General features: G+C 46.8%; 1 protein-coding gene across 2 annotated transcripts; it reads left to right on the top strand.

The window, feature by feature from the left end:
• The first annotated feature begins 8,969 nt into the window (after window positions 1-8,969).
• CYP2D6 (cytochrome P450 family 2 subfamily D member 6) lies at window positions 8,970-19,012 on the top strand. 2 transcript variants are annotated; one of them, XM_082310475.1, is made up of 10 exons: window positions 8,977-9,040; window positions 9,086-9,500; window positions 11,844-12,015; window positions 12,752-12,904; window positions 13,557-13,717; window positions 13,856-14,029; window positions 15,860-16,001; window positions 16,621-16,808; window positions 17,746-17,887; window positions 18,017-19,012. In XM_082310475.1, the coding sequence occupies exons 2-10, from the start codon at window positions 9,288-9,290 to the stop codon at window positions 18,193-18,195; spliced, it is 1,524 nt and encodes a 507-aa protein (XP_082166601.1). In that variant the 5' UTR covers window positions 8,977-9,040; window positions 9,086-9,287; the 3' UTR covers window positions 18,196-19,012. The 2 variants fall into 2 exon arrangements, with proteins under 2 accessions (XP_082166600.1, XP_082166601.1); XM_082310474.1 differs by having other exon boundaries at window positions 8,970-9,500.
• The last annotated feature ends 1,158 nt before the right edge of the window (window positions 19,013-20,170 follow it).

Here is a 20,170-nt window from a genome sequence, read left to right as displayed (position 1 = left end):
AATATACATTCTGATTTCCCATGCACATTTGGATTTGTGAAGCATAAACTATCATTAGGAGCGCCACACAGAAATCAAACACAAGCAACTTGTTTCACAGTCATAGTAACACAAAACAATCTTCTGTTTGCAGCACACTGATAAAAACTTCTAAACGCTGACTTGTATTCAAGCCATTGTTTATACTGACAGAAAAAGTGCAGATAAAACCATGAAAAAATGCTAACAAGAGCTTGACACTGCGTTATTCATGAAAATAGCAAAATAATAAACTCTGTACTCTAACAACAAGCACACTATGCTCTCAGAAATGAATAACGGAGGTTTTAGATCATCAAAATTGTATGTTTGAGTATTTTCATTTTAAGTGGATTAATAGCCATTTGGGCAAAAAGTGCTGGGACAAATGCACATTTTATTTTTGCTGTTAAAGTTACTTATAGTTTCCTAATCGAATCACTGTAAGTTCTTCAGCTTGTCATCTTCTGCTGCCTTAATGGACTGCTGACCAAAGGGCAGAATTCAGGAGATCATGAATTGCTTCACAGCACAATCATCAGTTTGTACCCAGGGAGCAGCAGTCACGTTTTCTTCTGCAGTTACGCCCAGTCTGCCAGTACGTGTGCCTTCGCCAGCGACAGTCTGCTCTCCAGACCATGCTCTCTTTTCTATTGCTTCCCTTCTGTCCTTGGATTTCTCTATCAGCCACTATTTTTTCTCTATCTATCTATCTTATCGTTAATTCCTGCCCCTTGAAGCTCCTCAGGTGCCTGGGGGTAAGACAGGAGTGTTGAGATGGTTGGGATTTGTGCCGGTTTGTTAGTGAGCAAAGCCAGAGGCGTCTTTTGGCTTTTGCAGATTGCCAGGAGAAGCCACGTGGGTTTTAGTGGTTGGAGGAGGATCCATCGGCAGCCTGCTGTCAGCCCATTGCAGGGATGGAAAACTCTCCGGTTGGGACCCCCCGTGGGGCGCCAGCTGGGCTCACGTCGCTTTTAACTGCGGCAGCGGGAACCACGTCCCCAACGCTGTCCCTGTCGCGCGACTGACGCCTGCCCGTGACGTGCCCAACCTGCAGGTACCCCCCGTCGCCCGCAAGGTGCACGCCCAGCCGCGCAGCAGCCAATGCCGGTACTCGGTGCTATGTAAGGTTAATAAATAGCGATACCAAACATCCGAGTTCACGCAAATACGCTGAGCCTGCCTTTGCTGTCCTTTAAACCTGGGAAAAATTGCGGTGTCGCTTCTGCCTGCAACCCTTTTTGCTAGTGCCGCAGAGGGTGGTCTGCACCCCTCGCGTTGGCAGTCTGAGCCCAGGCTGGCAAAAGTGACTGGGCTCAGTTTGCCCAGGCGTTTACTTGTGTTTGATGTCCCGTGTTTTAGTTCCCCTGCGGTTTTGTCTGAGTTGAGTCCTGGGGAGCAGGTACCTGCTATCGTCCCTCTGTAGAGACCAGCACGCCAGGGCCCCAAACTAGGTACGGCTCTACTGCTTCTGTAGGACCGCTGCATCTACCAGACCTAGCCTAAGGCAAGCACACAGAAAAGGCTGTGTTTGAGAGGCTAATGTCTGCACACATTGCCAGACAGTGACAGGACAGCGAACACAAGCTTCTCTATACAAAATAACTCTGAAAATGTGGCAGCACGAGGGGAGAAAAGGGATCCCGAGCTGAGCGACAGCACATGCTCACGATGTAGAAAATGGCTGTGTAACTTAAATGAGGCAGGAGCTAACAGCATGCACCAAAGTAACCACTGTGGCATCGCTCTGAGCACGCGCTTGAAGAGACGAAGTAGATGATAATGCACCACTTTACCAGAACAAGAATATTTTTACTCTCGCCATTGGAGCAATCACAGCCACCAAGCCGGGAGGAAGGTAATGTGAGCAGAGATATAGTCACTTCTACCTTTATTGACTCTAAGGAAATTGTAACAGCAAGTATATCTTAGAAGTAACGCCTCTCTTCATCTCTTCTTTCTGAGATGTGCTGAGCACACGCAGCTCTGAATGCTTTCCTGGGAAGCCAGTGATATTCAGGAGCCGTAAGAAACAGGCTAATGAGCTTGGAGTGGAAAGAGACAGAATTATCACTGAAACCTGAAATCTGACTTATCTACTAGGAGACAGCATCACCCAAGGTTATTCTGTCTGCTCCTGAATGCCGTAAGCACAGGAGAAAAATGCAATTCTCTTTTTAACCAGATTAGCTTCCCTTTTAATTTTGATTCATAAATAACTGAATTGAGGACCTAACTATGAAAAAACAGCATCCCCAACCATCCTTCCAACACATGGAAACAGCAGCAAAATGCTCCCTGTGAAATACTCCCTCTGGCAGAAGAAAAAGATCGGAGTTAGATGTTTCCTGGAAGAAGAGTAAGTCCTCAAATTAACATTTAATCTTTTTTAACCTCTATTCTGAAATCTTCGACAACTCGCCTCTTTCCTACATAATAATTACAGTATCAGTCCTCATTAACGTCCTTTGCACCTGGATTCGTAGATGCTTTATCACAACTGGGTAAACAGCCCCATTAAACACATTTTACAAGCGAGGAAACTGAGCTCGCAGCCAGCTGAGTGCTTGCCTCTAACTCCCAGGGCAAATCAATGGCAGAAACTAAACCAAGATGCTTTTGTCTCTTCGGCTTCCAAACCTGGATTTAATCACCTCATTATTTTCAAAGGTGTGTCTGATCTCACACTTCAGGAAAGCAGGATGAGTTTCCCCATATGGATTTAAATGCATCTCTTCTGGAGGAAAAAAAATAAAAAAAGAAACCACCAGGATTTTAGCCAGTACCTCTGTCCAAAATTCCCCTGGATCCTCCCATGACAGCACAGAAAAACCCCACGCTATCAGTACTAAACCAAAAATGAAAAGAAAAGCAATATATTCACAGCTCTTGAGAAGCTTAAAGAACAAGAAACCAAAACCAGCAGCTGAGACGAATCAACAGCCTATGGTATTGGGGGTGTAAGCCATATTTTTCTGACAGTTTCACAGGAGAGTGTGAGTCAAGGCAACTGCTGCCAGTCATTTTCCGAACGAGCAGGCGTCTTCCCAGAGCTCGGCCCCATCACAGAGGTTTAACAGCATCTTCAGGAGGCGTTTTTAGACCAGTGCTGATACCATGACCTGTGCAAAGCAGCACTTTGATTCATTATCTCTCCGTCCTGGGGTTAGAAATTGTACGTGCTGAGCTCCATTTGGCTAACTCAGGTTAAAGTAATGGTGGGAACATCTTAGCCTGAGGAATTAAGGCCTGTAGGAGAATCTGAACTTGAATTCGGTGATCAGCCTAGTTAAAACTGAGCCAGCTTGTTTTGATTTCTGCTTTAACCCCAGTTAACATGACGAGGATACCAGGCTTAGGGCCTGTAACTACCATGGTCTAGTCATTTACTGAACTGACAAAACCCTTACTGGGCAGTGTTACGTGTATGTGCGAGATCAGTTCACTATCATCCCAAGCTATGTGAAGTATCAAGTCAAGATAAAGCCATTCTGCTCGTATTTCAGTGTGCCTTTAGTATCCGAGGCTTGTCTGGGGGTAACTTGTTTCTGGAAACAAACTTCATCTCAGCGGCTGCTTTATTCATCCGGATGCGAATGCCTGCAGCGACTACGCAGCTCACGCTGCCAAGCTGTTCACAGCTGTTGCCAGAGCCTGACTCTTCGACATCCTACAGGACCAGCGTAAAGTTGTCTCTCTGGGGTGGAAAATGAGGCCCAAGACCCGCCTCGCTTTTGGCATCAAGTTCAGAGTCGTGCCTTTTTAAGAGCAAGGGATGTGTATGGGGATGGGATGGGACGGGATGGGATGGGACGGGGTGGGGTGGGGTGGGTGAAAGAAGTGAAGTCCGACTAAGACTCGCCTTGGGGATAGGTGAGCTACTGCAATTGATGTAGGAAAAAGGGTAGGAAGCCACAGGAAATTTAAAGAAGAAAATCCTTGAAGAACAGATTTCTTTGCAATGTGGGAAGGCTGGCAGTAAGTCATAGTAACAGTAACTATGAAAGACTTGGCTATTTCAGTTCTGCTGACTGCTTTATTATGAACAAGCTGTTAGCGCAGTCCATCTTAAGGCTGTAGAAGTACTTCCAATGTATAAAACCCCATCTGAAGGCCAAGGAAGTCACAATGAACTGGCTGAGACTAAAATTTCCTCAGTTGGGGTTGTGCCTCAGGTTAAATTTGTTTGGGAATGTTCAGCCAAAGATTTTTTAATCCCTTTCTAATGGCTGACATCGTTCTTAGAAATCCATTGTTTATCTGACCTTCTCCTAACCCGTTAGGAAAATTTCTGGCGATATTTTCCTTTCTCAGTTTAATGCTTTGAAGCATTACACGCAAAATTTGGCAGGAGGCAGCTTTCTGTTAGGAAGACACATTGCACCAGCTCTCTAAAACTGTGCTCAAACTTGGCTATGTTACAAGCACTTGAAAACCCAGTTTGCGTGCGCTTGATAGAGTTCTCAGTTTTCCAGCTAAAATTCCCCAGAGATGCCTGAACGGAGCAGCTGGTGGTTATCGCCGGCTGCCGGAGGCTGGCAAGGGTGAATGACAAGTGCGAAGCTGGTCTCCTCCACGCTCCCCTTGCCCCCTTCCAGCACTGAAACAGTCGGGAGGAGAGGCTGCCCGAGTGAAGGCAAAACAGGCAAAAGATAGATGGTGGGCTGAAAAAAGGAGGTGGAGGAAGGACCAAAAAAGTCTGGGACTGGGTGGGAGACCGCGTTTTCTGGGCTCAGAAGAGGCCACCGATGAGGAAAGGTTTTGGGGGTCTCCACCAGCCCCAGCTCTGCCTGGGAGATGGACAGCCAGGGAACAAGAGCTGCAGGCTTCAAGCTGACCATTTGTGCTGTTGCACGAGGCTTTGCTCCTCCAGAATGAAACATTGCTGAGGTTTGGATCCAATCTAACCGTGTTAGGGGGAAAGCGGACAGCCTGCTGGGATTTGGACGAAAAACTTCTGAAAGCTCAAGGAAATATTCATATTATGCGACCAGTGATTCCTGGCTGGCTCCAGTATCGAAGCAAAGAGGAAGGGAAGGAAGAGTGTTTCTTTGGCCGTTGAAAGATTTTCACCGCACCTCTGCAAAGGAATGAGTATGTGATGCTGGGTGATTACTGAAACCAGCAGTTTTCATAAACAGGCACTAATCTGTCGCCTTCATGTCCAGGGTGCCAAACTTGTGATCCTGCAGGAAGATCTGCAGAAGCCGCTTGCAACTCCAGCCGGGAGCTGGGCATGGGTCCTGGACAGCTGCGTGTGGCAGTCAGGAGCCATCAAACCCAGCTTCCAGGTTTTTCCTGTTAGGTACCAACACTTAGAAGGCCATTTGGACTTACGTTTCCATTTTCTCCATTGGTGGCACCTCAGAGGGATGCTGCGAGTACCAAAGACCGCCTGCTCTGAAGCCAGGCAGTCACTGATGACCACTGTGGAAACGCCCAACTAAAACACCCTTCTGGGCAGGGTGCAAACAGCAAGTGGCAAAATAGGCTTTGAAGCCAAACACTATAATAAAAACAGGATTAGTAAATGATCATCATCTATCCTGCGCACTGAATGGAGGGAGGGTCCTTCAGAAAGGAAAAATAGCACAAGATCGTAATTAAAGATGATCTTATGGAATATATGGACAAAAAGGCTCAATTAAAAATGTGCGGGCAACTCTTGCATTACCTTACTTCTGGACGCTTCGTTTTGCAATATTAACGAGCTTTTTCTGAAAGCTGCCTTTCTGTTTGTACTGCAGGTTGTCCAGTCAAAGAATAGTAATGTCTGCATGTAACTTCTGTAACTTCATTTAGCTCATCTCTTAATTGACTGTGCACAAAAAGACATGCGGGGCTGCAGCTAGCTAAAATTAGTATGTATGGATTCGGAGTTTTTTTTCTCTGACTTGAAAATCGCTGAAAATATTACTTTATTGAAAAGAAATGCAAATGAACATCTTTCATTCTTCGGAAGGATAATTGCCCTTTTCTCCTGCTCTCTCTTAAAAAGAAATTTGTTGCCTATTGTTTCTTTGCTTGCTTTGAAAACTGTTCTTTTGAAATTACCTAACCTATAACACTTGCTGCAATCCTTTGCAGGAACACTCCAGGCTACTAACCAGAAGTGGAGGAGTTGTCAAGTTCGCAGCCTGAAGGGAGCAGAGGAAAAGATCATTTGTCCAGAGACCTTTGAGAAAGGTGTATGGGGCAAGAAGGGGGGAAGAAAGTCTTTTCATTCTTAGGCTGGTGCATTTCTCAGGTTGCAGCTTTGTCGCCTTACGTCAAGGCCGAGCCCCAGGAAGAAGAGCAGCTGGAGAGTGACTCTTCCAATGGCCTTTCAGGGCGATGGTCATTAAAAGTAAATGCACTTCCCGAATTCCAATCAACCGTCCTTCTGACAGCTTGGAGGTGAGTGATGGGAGTCCAAGAGCCTCTGGCTCTAGCCAAGATGAGCAAAAAGGAAAGAACCTAGGTGGATCTTTTTCAGATGAAGTCCTAAAGTTGGAGCTCAAAATAAATTGAAACTGGCAGGGTAACATCCTTTTACCAGTGGGGTGATCAAGAAATGTCCACTGTCACTCTTGGGACCACATTTCCCATCTTTTCACTTGTCCTCTGAGCGCATGGGTCATGAAAATTGGTGTGAGAGGAACCCCTTGATCACCTTTTAGCATCCAGCCACCTCCTGCTCAAGCCAGTCCACTGCGTACAGGACTGTCACAGCTCTGTCTCCTAAGACCTCACAGTAGAGCTGTTGGAAATGTGCTGGGTACTTAGAAGCCGACAAACTCCCAAACTACTCTACAAACATACTTCAGCTCTCGTTGGCTCTCCCAGGCTGTACTTGCTAAGAGTGCTTTCTGTCCCATCAACCAGGTTGTTAATAAATATGCTAAACTTTACCAGCCCCATATGGATAGCGAAGGGATGTCACTAGTGACCAGCCACCAGCTGGACTCTGTACCGCTGATACCAACTCTTTCAGCCCCGTGGTCTGAACAATCTTCCACCCACTTTATCATCTACCTTGCCAGTCTGTATCTCATTGATTTAGCTACAAGGATACTGTGGGAGATGCTGTCAGAGGCTTTGCCAAAGCCAAGGTAATAAATGACATGCACTGCTCTCATGCTTTGAGGAGGCTGCCCTTGAAGAACAACCAGCTCTCCTGGGCTCCTTTGCTCTCCAGGGCAGCTCCCTTTGGGATCCTGCCAAGCAGATCCCTGAACGAGGTGAAATCTGCTCTCCTGAATGCAAGGGCAGTAATGCTATTTGTCCTGCTGATTTCTTGCAGGATTCAATATTCCACAGTCTCATGGTTGCTGCAGGCAAACTTACCCTTGACCATCATGTCCTGGACCAATTCTTCCTTGTTTCTGAATGGCAAACCCAGAGCATCTCCCCTAGTTGTCTCATTGATCACCTGCGTCAAGAAATTGTCTTCAGCACACTCCAGAAACCACCTGGATTGTGCCCAGTCATACAGTCCTTCCAGTTAAAGTACACCAGTGAGTCCTAAGGCACATAATTGTGTAAGGTGGTTCCACTGACTTGCTCTCCTTGATCAAGTAGTCTGTGGTGAGTGCCTGGCACAACATTGCCCGTGTTGCTTTGCCGCCTTCTCCTTGCCCAGAAGCACTCAACTGGCTCAGCACTTGTCCCATGGCGTAGCTCTGGGCGCTCCTCTGCATAAAGCACCACCACTCCTCACCCTTTCCAGCCTGTCTTTCCTGAAAAGCCTATGTCCATCTGTGGCAGCTCTCCAGTCATGTGAACTATCCCACCAGGCCTCTGTAATCCAAAAGAAATCATAATTCTGCAGTTGTGCGGGGGCTAGTAATTCCCCCGGTTGTTACCCATGCTGCATATGTTTGTTTACAGATACTGGAGATGAACCCCGAGTCATGATGCTTTCACAGGGGACACGCAGTAGAGACTCCAGTGAGGGGACCTCCGCACACAGATAATGAGTGTTTAGGTGCCTTTTTGGGCAAGGGGCATTTCAAGAGGGACGTTTGGCTGCACACCAGAGCCGGCTGCACACCAGAGCCGACTGCACAGTCTTCGCAGGTGCATCACTTTGCAGTCTGAACTCTCCATCACTGTTGCAGCAATTGCTCCATTAGGAGCTTTTCTCTGATCGTGCTGAGATCACAGATCAAACTGTGATGGGTTTACTGCTTCTTTTTAGCTAGAACTAACTGTCATAGGAGCGAGCTTTATTGATCTCCGATGCCAGTGATGCCAGGAGCACATAGCTGTGCTGTTTTAGGAAATACTTTGACTGTCTCTGTAATTGTGTATTACTGCTGCCCCAAAGGCTGGAAATTCGAGGCTTCTTGCAATACATGTGCTTTCCCCCTTGTAGCTGAGCTGTATTCTACAAAAATCAAGGTCATCATGCTGACTGACATTTGGAGTTGGATAAAGATTGTTATTCCCAGAAACATAAATGATTTTTAAAGTCTCAGGTCACCATTTTAGGCTAATTTCTGTGACAAGTGCTTTTGCTAAGGGGAAGCTTGACCTAACCTGAGCTTTCTGAAGCTCCAGTGGAATAAATACTCAGTCTTGCAAACAGAAACCTGGATGGTTTTTGTTTAGGAGCTGCTTCTCCCTTGCCTTGTCTGTACAAACAATAAGGCAACACAGATTTAAACAAACGTTTTCAAAATCGCCCCACGAGAATGCAGCAAGACTGGATTGCTTGTTGTGAACTGCAGTCCCACCTCGGCTGTGGGAGAGGGCACCCAAACACCTGGACCTCACCCAGCCCTGCCCCACGGAGGGCACCACTGCAGGAGCTGCCGCCAGCAGCAGGGACAACGCGGCCTCCGAGCTCTGGCTTCGGAGGAGGAGGAGAAGGAGGGATGACCCTCATCACCACTCCCCCAAGGCTGAGCTGAGCAGAGGAGGAGCTTCGAGTTTGAGCCAAGTCCCACATTCACAGTCCAGCAACTGCAGGAAGACAGAAAGAGAGAGTGCAGGGAAGAGGAGAAAGCAAGGAAAAGAGGGCAGCTGCCTGGGGAAAGGAGTGAGAGAAGAGAAGAGAAGAGAAGAGAAGAGAAGAGAAGAGAAGAGAAGAGAAGAGAAGAGAAGAGAAGAGAAGAGAAGAGAAGAGAAGAGAAGAGAAGAGAAGAGAGAAGAGAAGAGAGAAGAGAGAAGAGAGAAGCGAAGAGAAGAGCGAAGAGAAGAGAAGAGAAGAGAAGAGAAGAGAGCAAAAGGAGGCAGAAAGAGTCTTGGGTCAAAAGAGGAAGACCAAGGAGTAGACAGGCTACGAAATGGCATTGCTCCTGTGGCTGGGGTCCCAGCTGTCATCCTGCTGGAACAACATCTCTGTACTGGGGGTTTTTCTTGCAGTCTTTACTTTACTTCTTGACTTCATGAAGCGCAGGAAGAAGTGGAGCCATTACCCGCCGGGCCCAGTGTCGCTGCCGTTCATTGGGACCATGCTGTACATTGACTTCCACAACCCCCACCGCTCCTTCAACCAGGTGAGTGCCGGCCCCTGCGACGAAGCACCCCTCACACAACCGTGGGCCCAGGAGGGGCGGGGATGCCCTGGCACGATCTGCCCTTGCACAAAGCCGAAGGGCAATGCCCTCTCCAAAGTCCAGGATGAAGCAAGTCACTGCCTAAGAACACTGACCTGGCCGATACAGATAAATAGATAATCACACACTTGCCAGCCTCCATCTCCTGATCTCTGCGTGAGCTCAGTGGGAGATGCTGTTGTGGCCCCAGTGGTGGGTGGTGCTCGCTCTGCTTTAGAGCTGGCCACCAACTTAACACGTGGGCAGGCGTGGGGGCAAGGGAACAGGGAGACGTACAAACAAGGGAAGACAAGCAAATATCTGTGGGCTGGGGATGTGGCTGCAGGAACGGCAGACTTCCCTGCCAGTTACTTAAGCACGCCTACGGGCATGTGACAGTTTCAGTTAAAGAGATCGGCTTGCGGGATTTGCCCCAGCAGCAATGCCCAAAATCTCAGTAGCGTTCCTATTCAAAGTCAGGGCTTAGCTTTTTTCAAAGGAAAAGCACAGCACAGCTTGCAGCAGATAAACCACAGGGGTTTTGTGCTTCTGTTTGCAGACTCTAAAGGCCTTTCCTCTAGGACGGCACTGTTTAGCTGTCTGTCCAAAATCTGCCAAGTGCAGAAACTAAATATAGCATTTGTATTATTTGCTTGCATATAGTCCAAAAGATTACCCTTTTCAAATCACATCACGTCAGGGTCATACTAACCACAATCTTGACCAGTAATTGCTTTTAATGATGTATTTCTAGTGCCAGTAAAGTGCTAATTCCCTTTCCAACCCCACTGCAAATACAGTCTTAAGTACTTAAATTCCTTGCATTGCTACAGTGCAGAAATGAAGACGGTTAGCTTTTTAACAAAAAAGAAAAAAAAAAAAAGACAACAGAAAAAACAGAAAAAGAAAATAGAGCACAGTCTGTGGGGCATTGCCACTATTGCACTATCTTCCAACAACATGCTCCCGAGTGCTTTGCTCAGTGTTATTGTCTAGCAGGGGAGCTTTGACCTGCCTTCCCAGGAGTCCATGTCCAGTCAAAGGGCTTGTCTGCCTGGAGGAGACTGAGCTCCGTGGCGAGCTCCCATGGTGAGTGTATGGCTGACAGGCTTACCTGTGCAGCTATCCTGCTGTCAGCATTATGTCTCTCATAGATCACAGCAGATGTAGGGTGTGTGCCCGTTACCAGTCTTACTAGATGTGTACGCTCCTTTTGGGGAGAAAGTTGACCTGAAAGTCCAGTGTGGAACTGCCTCTTCCAACTGTGTCTCTGGGAACCAGGCTCTGGGTAGATCTTTAGGAACAAATGGATTTTAAAAAAGAATTACATATCACCTTATCATCAATATTGCCTTCTAGCAGAAGTAGACAAACTCAAAACTTGCCTAGTCTTTCAGATCAAAATAAATACAAGTAGTAGGAAATAATTAGTTGTTGAGCATGCAACCTTTGAAAATCCCCAAAAGTGTCCCTGACTTGTGTTGTCAGACAAAATCCAAAATACTTGCACAATGGTCATGGCAACATTTTGGCCAGGATAGGTGTATTCTAAATCTTTCCACTCACAGAGCATTGATCCCTGCTTCAGCTGCTGTTTCATAGAATCATAGAATCGTTTAGGTTGGAAAAGACGTTTAAGATCACCAAGTCCAACCGCTAACCTAGCACTGCCAAGTCCACCACTAAACCCTGTCCCTAAGCACCACATCTACACATCTTCTAAATACCTCCAGCGATGGGGACTCAACCACTTCCCTGGGCAGCCTCTTCCAGTCCTTGACTACCCTTTTGATGACGAAATTTTTCCTAGTATCCAATCTAAACCTCCCCTGGCGCAACTTGAGGCCATTTCCTCTTGTCCTATCGCTTGTTACTTGGGAGAAGAGACTGACACCCACCTTGCTATGACCTCCTTTCAGGTAGTTGTAGAGAGCAATAAAGTCTCCCCTCAGCTTCCTTTTCTCCAGGCTAAACAACCCCAGTTCCCTCAGCCTCCCCTCATAAGACTTGTGCTCCAGACCCTTCACAAGCTTTGTTGCTCTTCTTTGGACACGCGCCACACCTCGATGTCCTTCTTGTAGTGAGGGGCCGAAAACTGAACACAGTACTCGAGGTGAATTCGAGGTTTGGCACCACTCTGAGCTGTTGCACTGCAAAGACAAAGGTCAAAGATCAGCTGAAGGTCTCCTAATAAAAGCACCTCAAAAATCACACAAAATAGTAAAGGCCCACAGGAAGGATATGGTGATATTTTTGATGTTACATTCAGCTCATTTTCAGGGACCTACCTTCTTATCTTGGCAGCTTCACAAGAAGTTTGGAAATGTATTCAGTCTCCAGAACTGCTGGACCAACCTGGTAGTACTGAACGGCTATAAAACAGTGAAGGAAGCCCTGGTCCACAGATCAGAGGACTTTGCTGACCGGCCATACTTTCCCATATATGAACATCTGGGCTATGGAAAGAAATCTGAAGGCAAGTTCCTTGGAAATGGACATTCCCCATGGCACTAGCACGAGGACTGGGTAGATGGTGGGTAGATGGAAGATTTTCTCAGTACAGTGTCACATTCTCATGCCCCTCTGGTCAATCTCCTTGCATGTCTGCCACCCTTTGGTGGTGACAAAATCAGATTTGATGAAAAGGGGGCTCCCCTTAGTGGTTGTAGTACAGCTCCAGGTGCTAGCACACACCTCTTCAGCAGTGTTAGGACACTATCAATGGTACAACTTTCCTGCCAGCGTTGGAGCTGGTAGCTCCCAACACCCAGTGTTTAGTGCTAATGCTCACACACTATGTGTATGTCATCACAAAATAAAATATGGTGACTTTCTTCCAAGACAGAATATTATCCAGCATCCAGCCCACATCTCTCATCCTCAGCTCCTGTGCAGCGGCACAAGCTGCTACCTAGTTTGCACAAGCTACAGGTGCAATGCTGAATGGTTTGGGGGAGTGATTCCTTTATCCTTAGCAGCACTTGTTGCTCTCATTGAATCCCCCCTCCGCCTTCGCTAGCCATGCACATGTGTTTTAGAAGGTGCAGTCATCCGTTTTCAGAACTGCTGTACGAACAAGCTGTACCAGATCAGACTCTTTCATCCGTCCACACAGACCTGTACCTCCAAACTCGCATTTGCTATTCTCTAGCGAAATTTCCTTGATGTACAGGTCAGAGCTCCTGACATTTCTTGCTGCTCCATAATTCCAGGGATTGTTATAGCAAGATATGGGCACGTCTGGAAGGAGCTAAGGAAATTCACACTCTCTACCTTGAGGAACTTTGGGATGGGAAAGAAATCCTTGGAGGAGCGAGTGACGGAGGAAGTGGGATTTCTGTGCTCTGCAATCAGTGCTGAAGAAGGTTTGTCACATCCAGAAGGACGGGGAAATCATAGAAAAAGGCAATACAGTGGCGCAGAGAGAGAAGTAATACTACAGCCCCTCTTGTTTGCATGCAGCGCTAAGCAAATGCGGTGTTTCTAGTCTATACGCATTAGTGATCCTGCTCTACCTTGAAAACACTTCTGCTTTGCACAGTGGGGCCACTGTAACACTAATCCATTTGAAACAGGAAACAAATAGGAAATAAATAGAGAGGTAAAATATAATTATTCCCAGAGCTGGGTAACTATTACCTTTATGAAGTTTAGTGGAACATACTGATATTATCACATGCGATCAAAGTGCAGCTGAGAGTTTTCACAGCACATCGCCTGTCATCTAGACACAAAGCAAAGTGTTATCTGTCAAGTCACAGAACAACCCTGCAACTCAGGTTTTCTTGGGAGTTTTCTCTTTTAAATGAGAATCGACCAAATTCGATCAACCAGATTTGCAGGAGATGAGAAGATCTTCACTTCCTAGTATGACGCATTTGTACTTTGAGTGGTGTTTGGGGGCTTTTTCTCTTGAAGGCATCAAGGATGCATTTGTGTATTCTCGTTGCTGACAGCTGAGGTCCAACAGCTTGGTGTTGCTTAGCTTCATTGCTTGGTCTCCATTTCCATTTTTAGGTCATCCTTTCGATTTCCATGTTCTTGTACATAATGCAGTCTGCAACGTGATCTGCACCACTGTCTATGGAGAGCGTTTTGACTATGGTGATGAGACATTCAAGAAGCTGCTACATTTGTTTGAAAAGGCCCTGAATGAAGAAGCTGGATTCCTGCCTCAGGTAAACCAAGAGCATAATATGTTCTGTAAGAAGCTGCCCTCTGTTGCTTGAGAGCATTGTGGTTCCCTTATTTTTCTTTTTGCATGACATAATATTTTCTCTCTCTTTCTCTCTCTCTCTCTGGTTCTGACATCTCAGCTTCTTAACATGGTGCCCATTTTGTTGCGCATCCCCGGAGTGCCACAGAAAGTCTTTCGAGGGCAAAAAGTGTTCATGGACTTCGTAGACGTGCTCATAGATAAGCACATGGAGACCTGGAGCCCTGCTTACACCCGAGATTTCACTGATGCGTTTTTAAAGGAAATGGAGAAGGTAGGGTGACACCCGCAGAACCTCAGGGTCCAGGGGCAATTCCTCTGCCTGTTTAAGCTTCTTGACAGAAGCTGACTTTCCTCATAGAGCTGTATAAAACTTACTAACTAATTTCCTACTTTTTCATTCCGTGTTGTATCTTGAGAAGAAAGGTGTTAACTTCTTCATGCTATAACCTCCTTTATTGTCTTAAGAGACCATATTATCTGCTCATGTTCTTGTTCCCATTTTCTACCTTCATGTTCCCCTCAGAGCCTAGCAACTCCCTTCTTTCCAGCCTATGTCATTTTGAAGGCATTTAAAAGGCAATAATCAAGAGTTCACTAATATTTCTAAGTTTGCGCCAGGGGACAAGTCAACATGCAAGATTCTCTGTACGTCAGTGCCTTAACGACTGATGTCTCAAAATCAGTTACAAAACTGCAGCAACAGACTGGCTTTTTGGTATCATTGCCCAGTTTGTAGCCTGCCTTTAAACCAAGTTATGGCTTGGAAAGATGGCATCTCCTTCAGGACGTGTGTCTTTGAATTGCTTGCTAAGAACTAGTTCCCTACGGATCAGATGAAGGCCTAAATCTGAACCTCACTGAAATTAAAAGGAGTCTTTGATTCAGTCAGGCATGGAGTCAGTATAAAATCAAAGGTACTTGCGTCAGCCCATCCATCCACCATATGTTTCTGCACATGGATTCACTAAATTTCAAGTGCCAGATGAGCAATAGTAGCAAATTCTGCCTGCAAATTGTTTCCGCCATCCGAGTCCTGAGGCTGGACCGCTGCTCTGCACAATGAACCCTGCCGTGCTGTGGGTGCCGGGCACCTCCGGTCCATGCGTTAGCCCCCCCAGCTCGCACGGGCAGAGCAACGTGACTTATATTACTCTGCACTGAGCAGTACTATTTGGGGGTGGCTGTGAGCCTGACCACGTTGCCTCGTCACATCTCTCTTCTGTTCACTAAGGTCCCCTGAGAAGCGAGTCTGATTGATAAATCCCTTTGCTGGGTTAACTTTGGTCAGGTCAGTCCCATAGCTCCCTTGCCAGAGATCTTTCATTGGAATAACAGCTGAGTCTTAAATGCCTTATTAATTGCTATCCGTATTACAACAGCATCAAAATATACAGAATAACTTAACAGAAGCTAGTCCCTAGGAAAGGAAAGTATAAAGAGGATTAGAAAAGACAAGCAGATGAACCCATGCAGAGAGCTTGTCATATCTCATATGCTAACAAATTTGAGCTCAATTAGCATTTGGATGAGAGACCAGTTTTGCTGAAATTGCTGTTGCAGACTTAATAGGCAGCAATGACACCCTGATCTTTTTTTTTTATTTTCAATTGTAAGAAAATAGCAGGGCAGAAGCAGCGAGAATCTGTAATGCATAGCTATAGATAACTCCCTCAAAATACTGTTAATTTTGCATTTGCCATATCAATGCAGCCTCCTCTCTACTGCGTGGGTATTATGATCTGATCAAACCTGAATAACTGTGTTCCACCTCCTCTGGGGGAGGATGTTACGGCAAGTGGCAGGGGCCTGCCGTCTGTTTGAGTTGAAGGCACAAGGCGTCCGCTTCTGTCCTGAAGGCAGGTGTAGCGTTCATCTCTCAGGATACAGGAGGTGACTGATGACGTTCAAATACAGGCAGTAACGGGGTTACCAAAGTACATCAGTCACACACAGACCATTGCCTGTGTTGTGCTCTACTCCCCCAATGAACTTCTTGGTCAGCAAAAACAGATCTAGTGCTTCTCAGTACTTCTCTGGAACAACGGTCTTCTCACCCAGCAAGTACCCCAGCTCCAGTCACCCGTTTGTTTGCTCTCCGCAGGGTAAGGTGGCTGAAGAGAACGGTTTCAACTATAACAACCTTCGTCTGGTGACTGCAGACTTGTTTACAGCTGGTTCTGAGACCACCTCCACCACTCTCCGGTGGGCATTTCTGTACATGCTTCTTCACCCAGAAATACAGAGTAAGTGAGAGGACAGGCAGAGGTGTGGCGTGTTCCCTTCAACCCTCATTTTTCTGCCAGGAGACTGAACATCTGCTCTCCATGGTTTGGGGATTTTGCAATGAGGAACAGCTTTGGTGACTGTTGGTCTAGCAGAAGCCAGGAGAAACACGTCCCAAACATAGCTGTTCTGGCAGGGCCTGGTGTCGGGGCGGGGAAGTCCTGATGAAGAGTGGAGTTGGAAGGGCAAGTTCGCGCTCTCCTTCATTTTGAAGGCTACTTGGGGACTTCCAGTGGCCAGAGTACCCACCTTCCTATATTTGGGATAGATCCTAATCTGTTTTAATTCTCTAATGCTGCATGCCCAGGTACCCTTTCAGCTGCATAAAGGAGGGGTAAGGTAGCATGTCACGTGACAAGAACTTTATTAAAGACACTGTGCACATAGAATAGTTACACCGATGGCCCTGAGCAACTGAAAACAAACACATTCCCCTCTAGTTTCTGTCCCTTTCTCTAAGTGCTTGTCCTGCTCTCACCCAGTGTCTACCGATCTCATGCCACCGGCTTTCCTACAGCTTGTACCAGCCCCTTCTGCCTACCTAAGGGCACTCTAATTCCTTAGCTGTGCTGCTTTCAGGTAAAGTCCAAGCAGAGATTGATAAGGTGATTGGCAGAGAGAGATCACCCACCATGGAGGACCAAGCGAGCATGCCCTACACCAATGCTGTGATCCATGAAGTGCAACGCTACGGGGATGTTGCTCCTGTTGGACTACCTCACATGACATACCGGGACACCGAGTTGCAAGGCTTCTTCATTCCCAAGGTGACCATGGCCAGACAGGCAAGGCAGCATCCTCTCCCCTGTGCAGATGCCAGGCCTGGGGTGTGAGTGACCCCACACAACTCTGCAGCGTTCCACTTCCAGCCCCGAATCACAGTCACTGGCGAGCGCTGAAGTAGGGCATTTTGAAATGCTAAGATTGGGCAGACAGTCGTGCTCCAGGTTTGTGCTGGTTATGTGGGAATGCAACTGCAGTGGCAGCTCAGTGCAAAGGTTTGCTCTCCTCTCAATGAGCTGTGACATCCGCTGCCCTGCCTGTGTTGGAAGGAGAAGGTAATGGAGCCTAATGGGCTCTCTGGAGGCACACGACACCAGCTTACTGGCTTTCCTAGGATGGTAGTAATTAAAACTCTAATCTCTGAAGCTATTCAAATGCCAGTGGCATTCAGTCCACTGCCATCGTGACAGGCAGCTGCCCTGACAGCACTGGTACCAGTGCAAACCTGGGATTTTTTTTTTAGCCTTGCGATATCTTCTCTAGCTTAGAATATTGACATGTGAAACAGGAAAGCTTTGCAATTTGCCATGGCCCCTGCGAAAGCTGGGCATTGAAGTCTCTCAGTCAGCTTTTTCTCTCCAGCTATAAAACAAGTCCAGGAGGATCTGAGAAGCAGAGGCTGTTTCCACTGTGTAAGCATGAAATCGGCATTTGCGTGCAATGGCCTTTTTAAGGATACAAATTGCAAAAGTTCAGATGCTTCAGAGCATAGGGCAGGCACCATATGTCATTGGAAAAGTGCCCTGCTTTACCTCTGTTTTAAATAAGATATAGAAGAGATCGGTGCCTTATTCTGAAGCACCGAACAATGGTTGCTGTTAGATGGGAGACACAGACCAAAGAGGGACGAGCACTGATCCGCTGTGCCAAGATAATGCTGCTGTTCTCACGTAAGTTGTTTCCTCTTGTGGAGGAGCGCAGGGGACGACAGTCATCACCAACTTGTCTTCCGTGCTGAAGGATGAGGCAGCCTGGGAGAAGCCAAACGAGTTTTACCCGGAACACTTCCTGGATGCAAATGGGCAGTTTGTGAAACCAGAGGCCTTCCTGCCTTTCTCAGCAGGTAAATCTGAGGGGAGGATCCAGCTGCAAGTCTGAGGCACAGCAGGAGGGGTGATCTGCTCCTCCCGCGGCGATTCCAGCATGGTTTAATGTCCTCTTTCACGGACACTTTCTACTCCCTCTCTTGCAGGTCGCCGTGCCTGCCTGGGGGAACAGCTGGCCAGGATGGAACTCTTTATTTTCTTTACCACTCTCCTGCAGAAATTCACCTTTGTGCTCCCCGAGGGCCAGCCCAGGCCACGGGAGGATGGTCGCTTTGCCCTCACGAGCTCCCCACACCCGTACCAGATGCGAGCTGTCCCAAGATAAGAGCACACCGCTCTCCTTTCCCTCAGAGACCACCACCAAGGCAAGCTCTGTCAGAAATGTTGCAGGTCTGGGCAGGATCATGCCGGGTTCCACTCAAGACCTCTCAAGTCTGTGCAGATGTCCCCAGCTGTGTAAAGTAAGGATCTGGCCCAACATATAGTTATATAGCTTAATTCCAGTCCTGGATCTTGAATCAGACAGCCATAGCAAGTTATGAATGATGATCAGGTTTGCAAGTAGATATATGCCTCATCAGCCAGCTCTGCTGTACTTTGGGTTCTCATCGGTTGCAGGAGCAGTTCACTGAGCACACAGCTACTGAAAAGATTAGTAGTCCTGAATTAGTTTACTGAAATACAAGAGTATCCTGGGTAAAAGACAACCCTGGGGTCTTGCCAATTCTAGGAGCAAAAAAAACTTGGAAAAATCTGTAAGGTACTCCTGGCCCACCCCCTTCCTTGTTAGCCCCGCTGCATACCCAGCCACGCTCTGCCTCCCGTGCGGTGCTGTCCTGCAGCAGCGCGTGCCTCTGCCGGGTGCTCAGGCGAGTCCAGCTCTGGCTCCGTTCCTGCAAAAACCGTCCACGGCCCGTCAGCTGGTTTGGCACACGCTGCTGGTGGGCAGGGAGAGAGCTTCAGCTCCGACGACAAGGTGACATTTAAATGCCACTTCAGAGCAGTGCTCCTGAAAAATCTTACCATCCAATAAATACATATCCCCTTCATTCCTTCCTGTTTATTGCATGCTCCTGTCTACAGCACACATATTGCATCGCCTTCATTTATAGCCCCAAAGAAAGTAAGTTTTAATCCAGAGAAACGCCTGACACCCCTTATGTCACACTATGCCTCCAACAGGAGTAAATACCAAGAAGGAGTACACAAATAATCCGTGTGGTGTTTCAGTCACGGAAGCAGGTCATTTGTGAAATACCGAAATTCCTATAAATATATTTCAAGGGGAAACCTGGTGTCTAGATTTACCCTCTCCTATCTAAATAGTTCCTGAAAACTGCTTTTTTACAGCATTACATAAAGTCAGCTCTTGGGCAGGAACTCACAAAGTTGGATGGAGTTACGCTGTTTGAAACAGTACAGCTGCAGATTTCAGAGCTACCTTTCTCTGTCTTCCTGCAATATTCCTGACAAATTGTTTTGCAACGTGTTAAGAGACGTTGATGTTTAGATTAGTAGTAACTACATTTAACCACATGGCTGAAAAGATGATAGCATAAAGGAGCTTCTATGCATAACCACAACTAAAGAAATCCACATTCACATCTATCTTTCTAATACTAATTTTGGAAGCTATGAAAGCTATTGAATTATGCAAATACTTAACACCGTTGTTAAGATTTTTACTTCAGCAGGAACTGCACATTTATGCTTTTCATCTACAAAATAATCCAGAAGAATAAAAGTGGTGTGAAAAGTCTTCTTCCCCCCTCTTTTCTTTGGGGTTGTCTCTCAGACCTGCCTCACTTGACAATTCTCTCCTTACAGCCAGCACCCCACCTCTTTCTTTCAAGATCTTTTCAGTGTTACTTTTCTGATTGGTTCAATGACACTGAACTGAACACGCTTGGTTTTATAGTTACCAGCACACAGAAGTGTTTTTAAAAAGCAGCTGTCGGTGAACTAAACTTTAAACAGAAATGATTCCTGCAATCATGTATTTGGATGAAAAGCGTGGGTATACCTAGAATAGGTAATGCAAGAAAGCATTGAAAGAAAATCAATCTGCATGGGCAAACATCGGTTGGTGTGGCGCCCTGGAGGCAAAAGGGAGCAAATAGATCATTGCAAAATACCGATCTAGCACTGATAATCGGGAAGGGGAAAGCATCTCCAAGCCAAAAACGGCTATAAGGCCAACCAGCTGGCGCTGGGAGCTGGCGCTGTCACAGCACGAGTACGAAGGGGGGCTGCTGTGAGAATGGGGCACTGCCGAGAAGCGTCCTGCTGCCTCCTGTCAC

This window comes from Platalea leucorodia, assembly GCF_965183815.1.
Source record: "Platalea leucorodia genome assembly, chromosome: 4".
NCBI lineage: Eukaryota > Metazoa > Chordata > Aves > Pelecaniformes > Threskiornithidae > Platalea > Platalea leucorodia.
The sequence above is the reverse complement of the archived record's forward strand: the minus strand, read 5'-3'. Positions and strand labels throughout refer to the sequence as shown.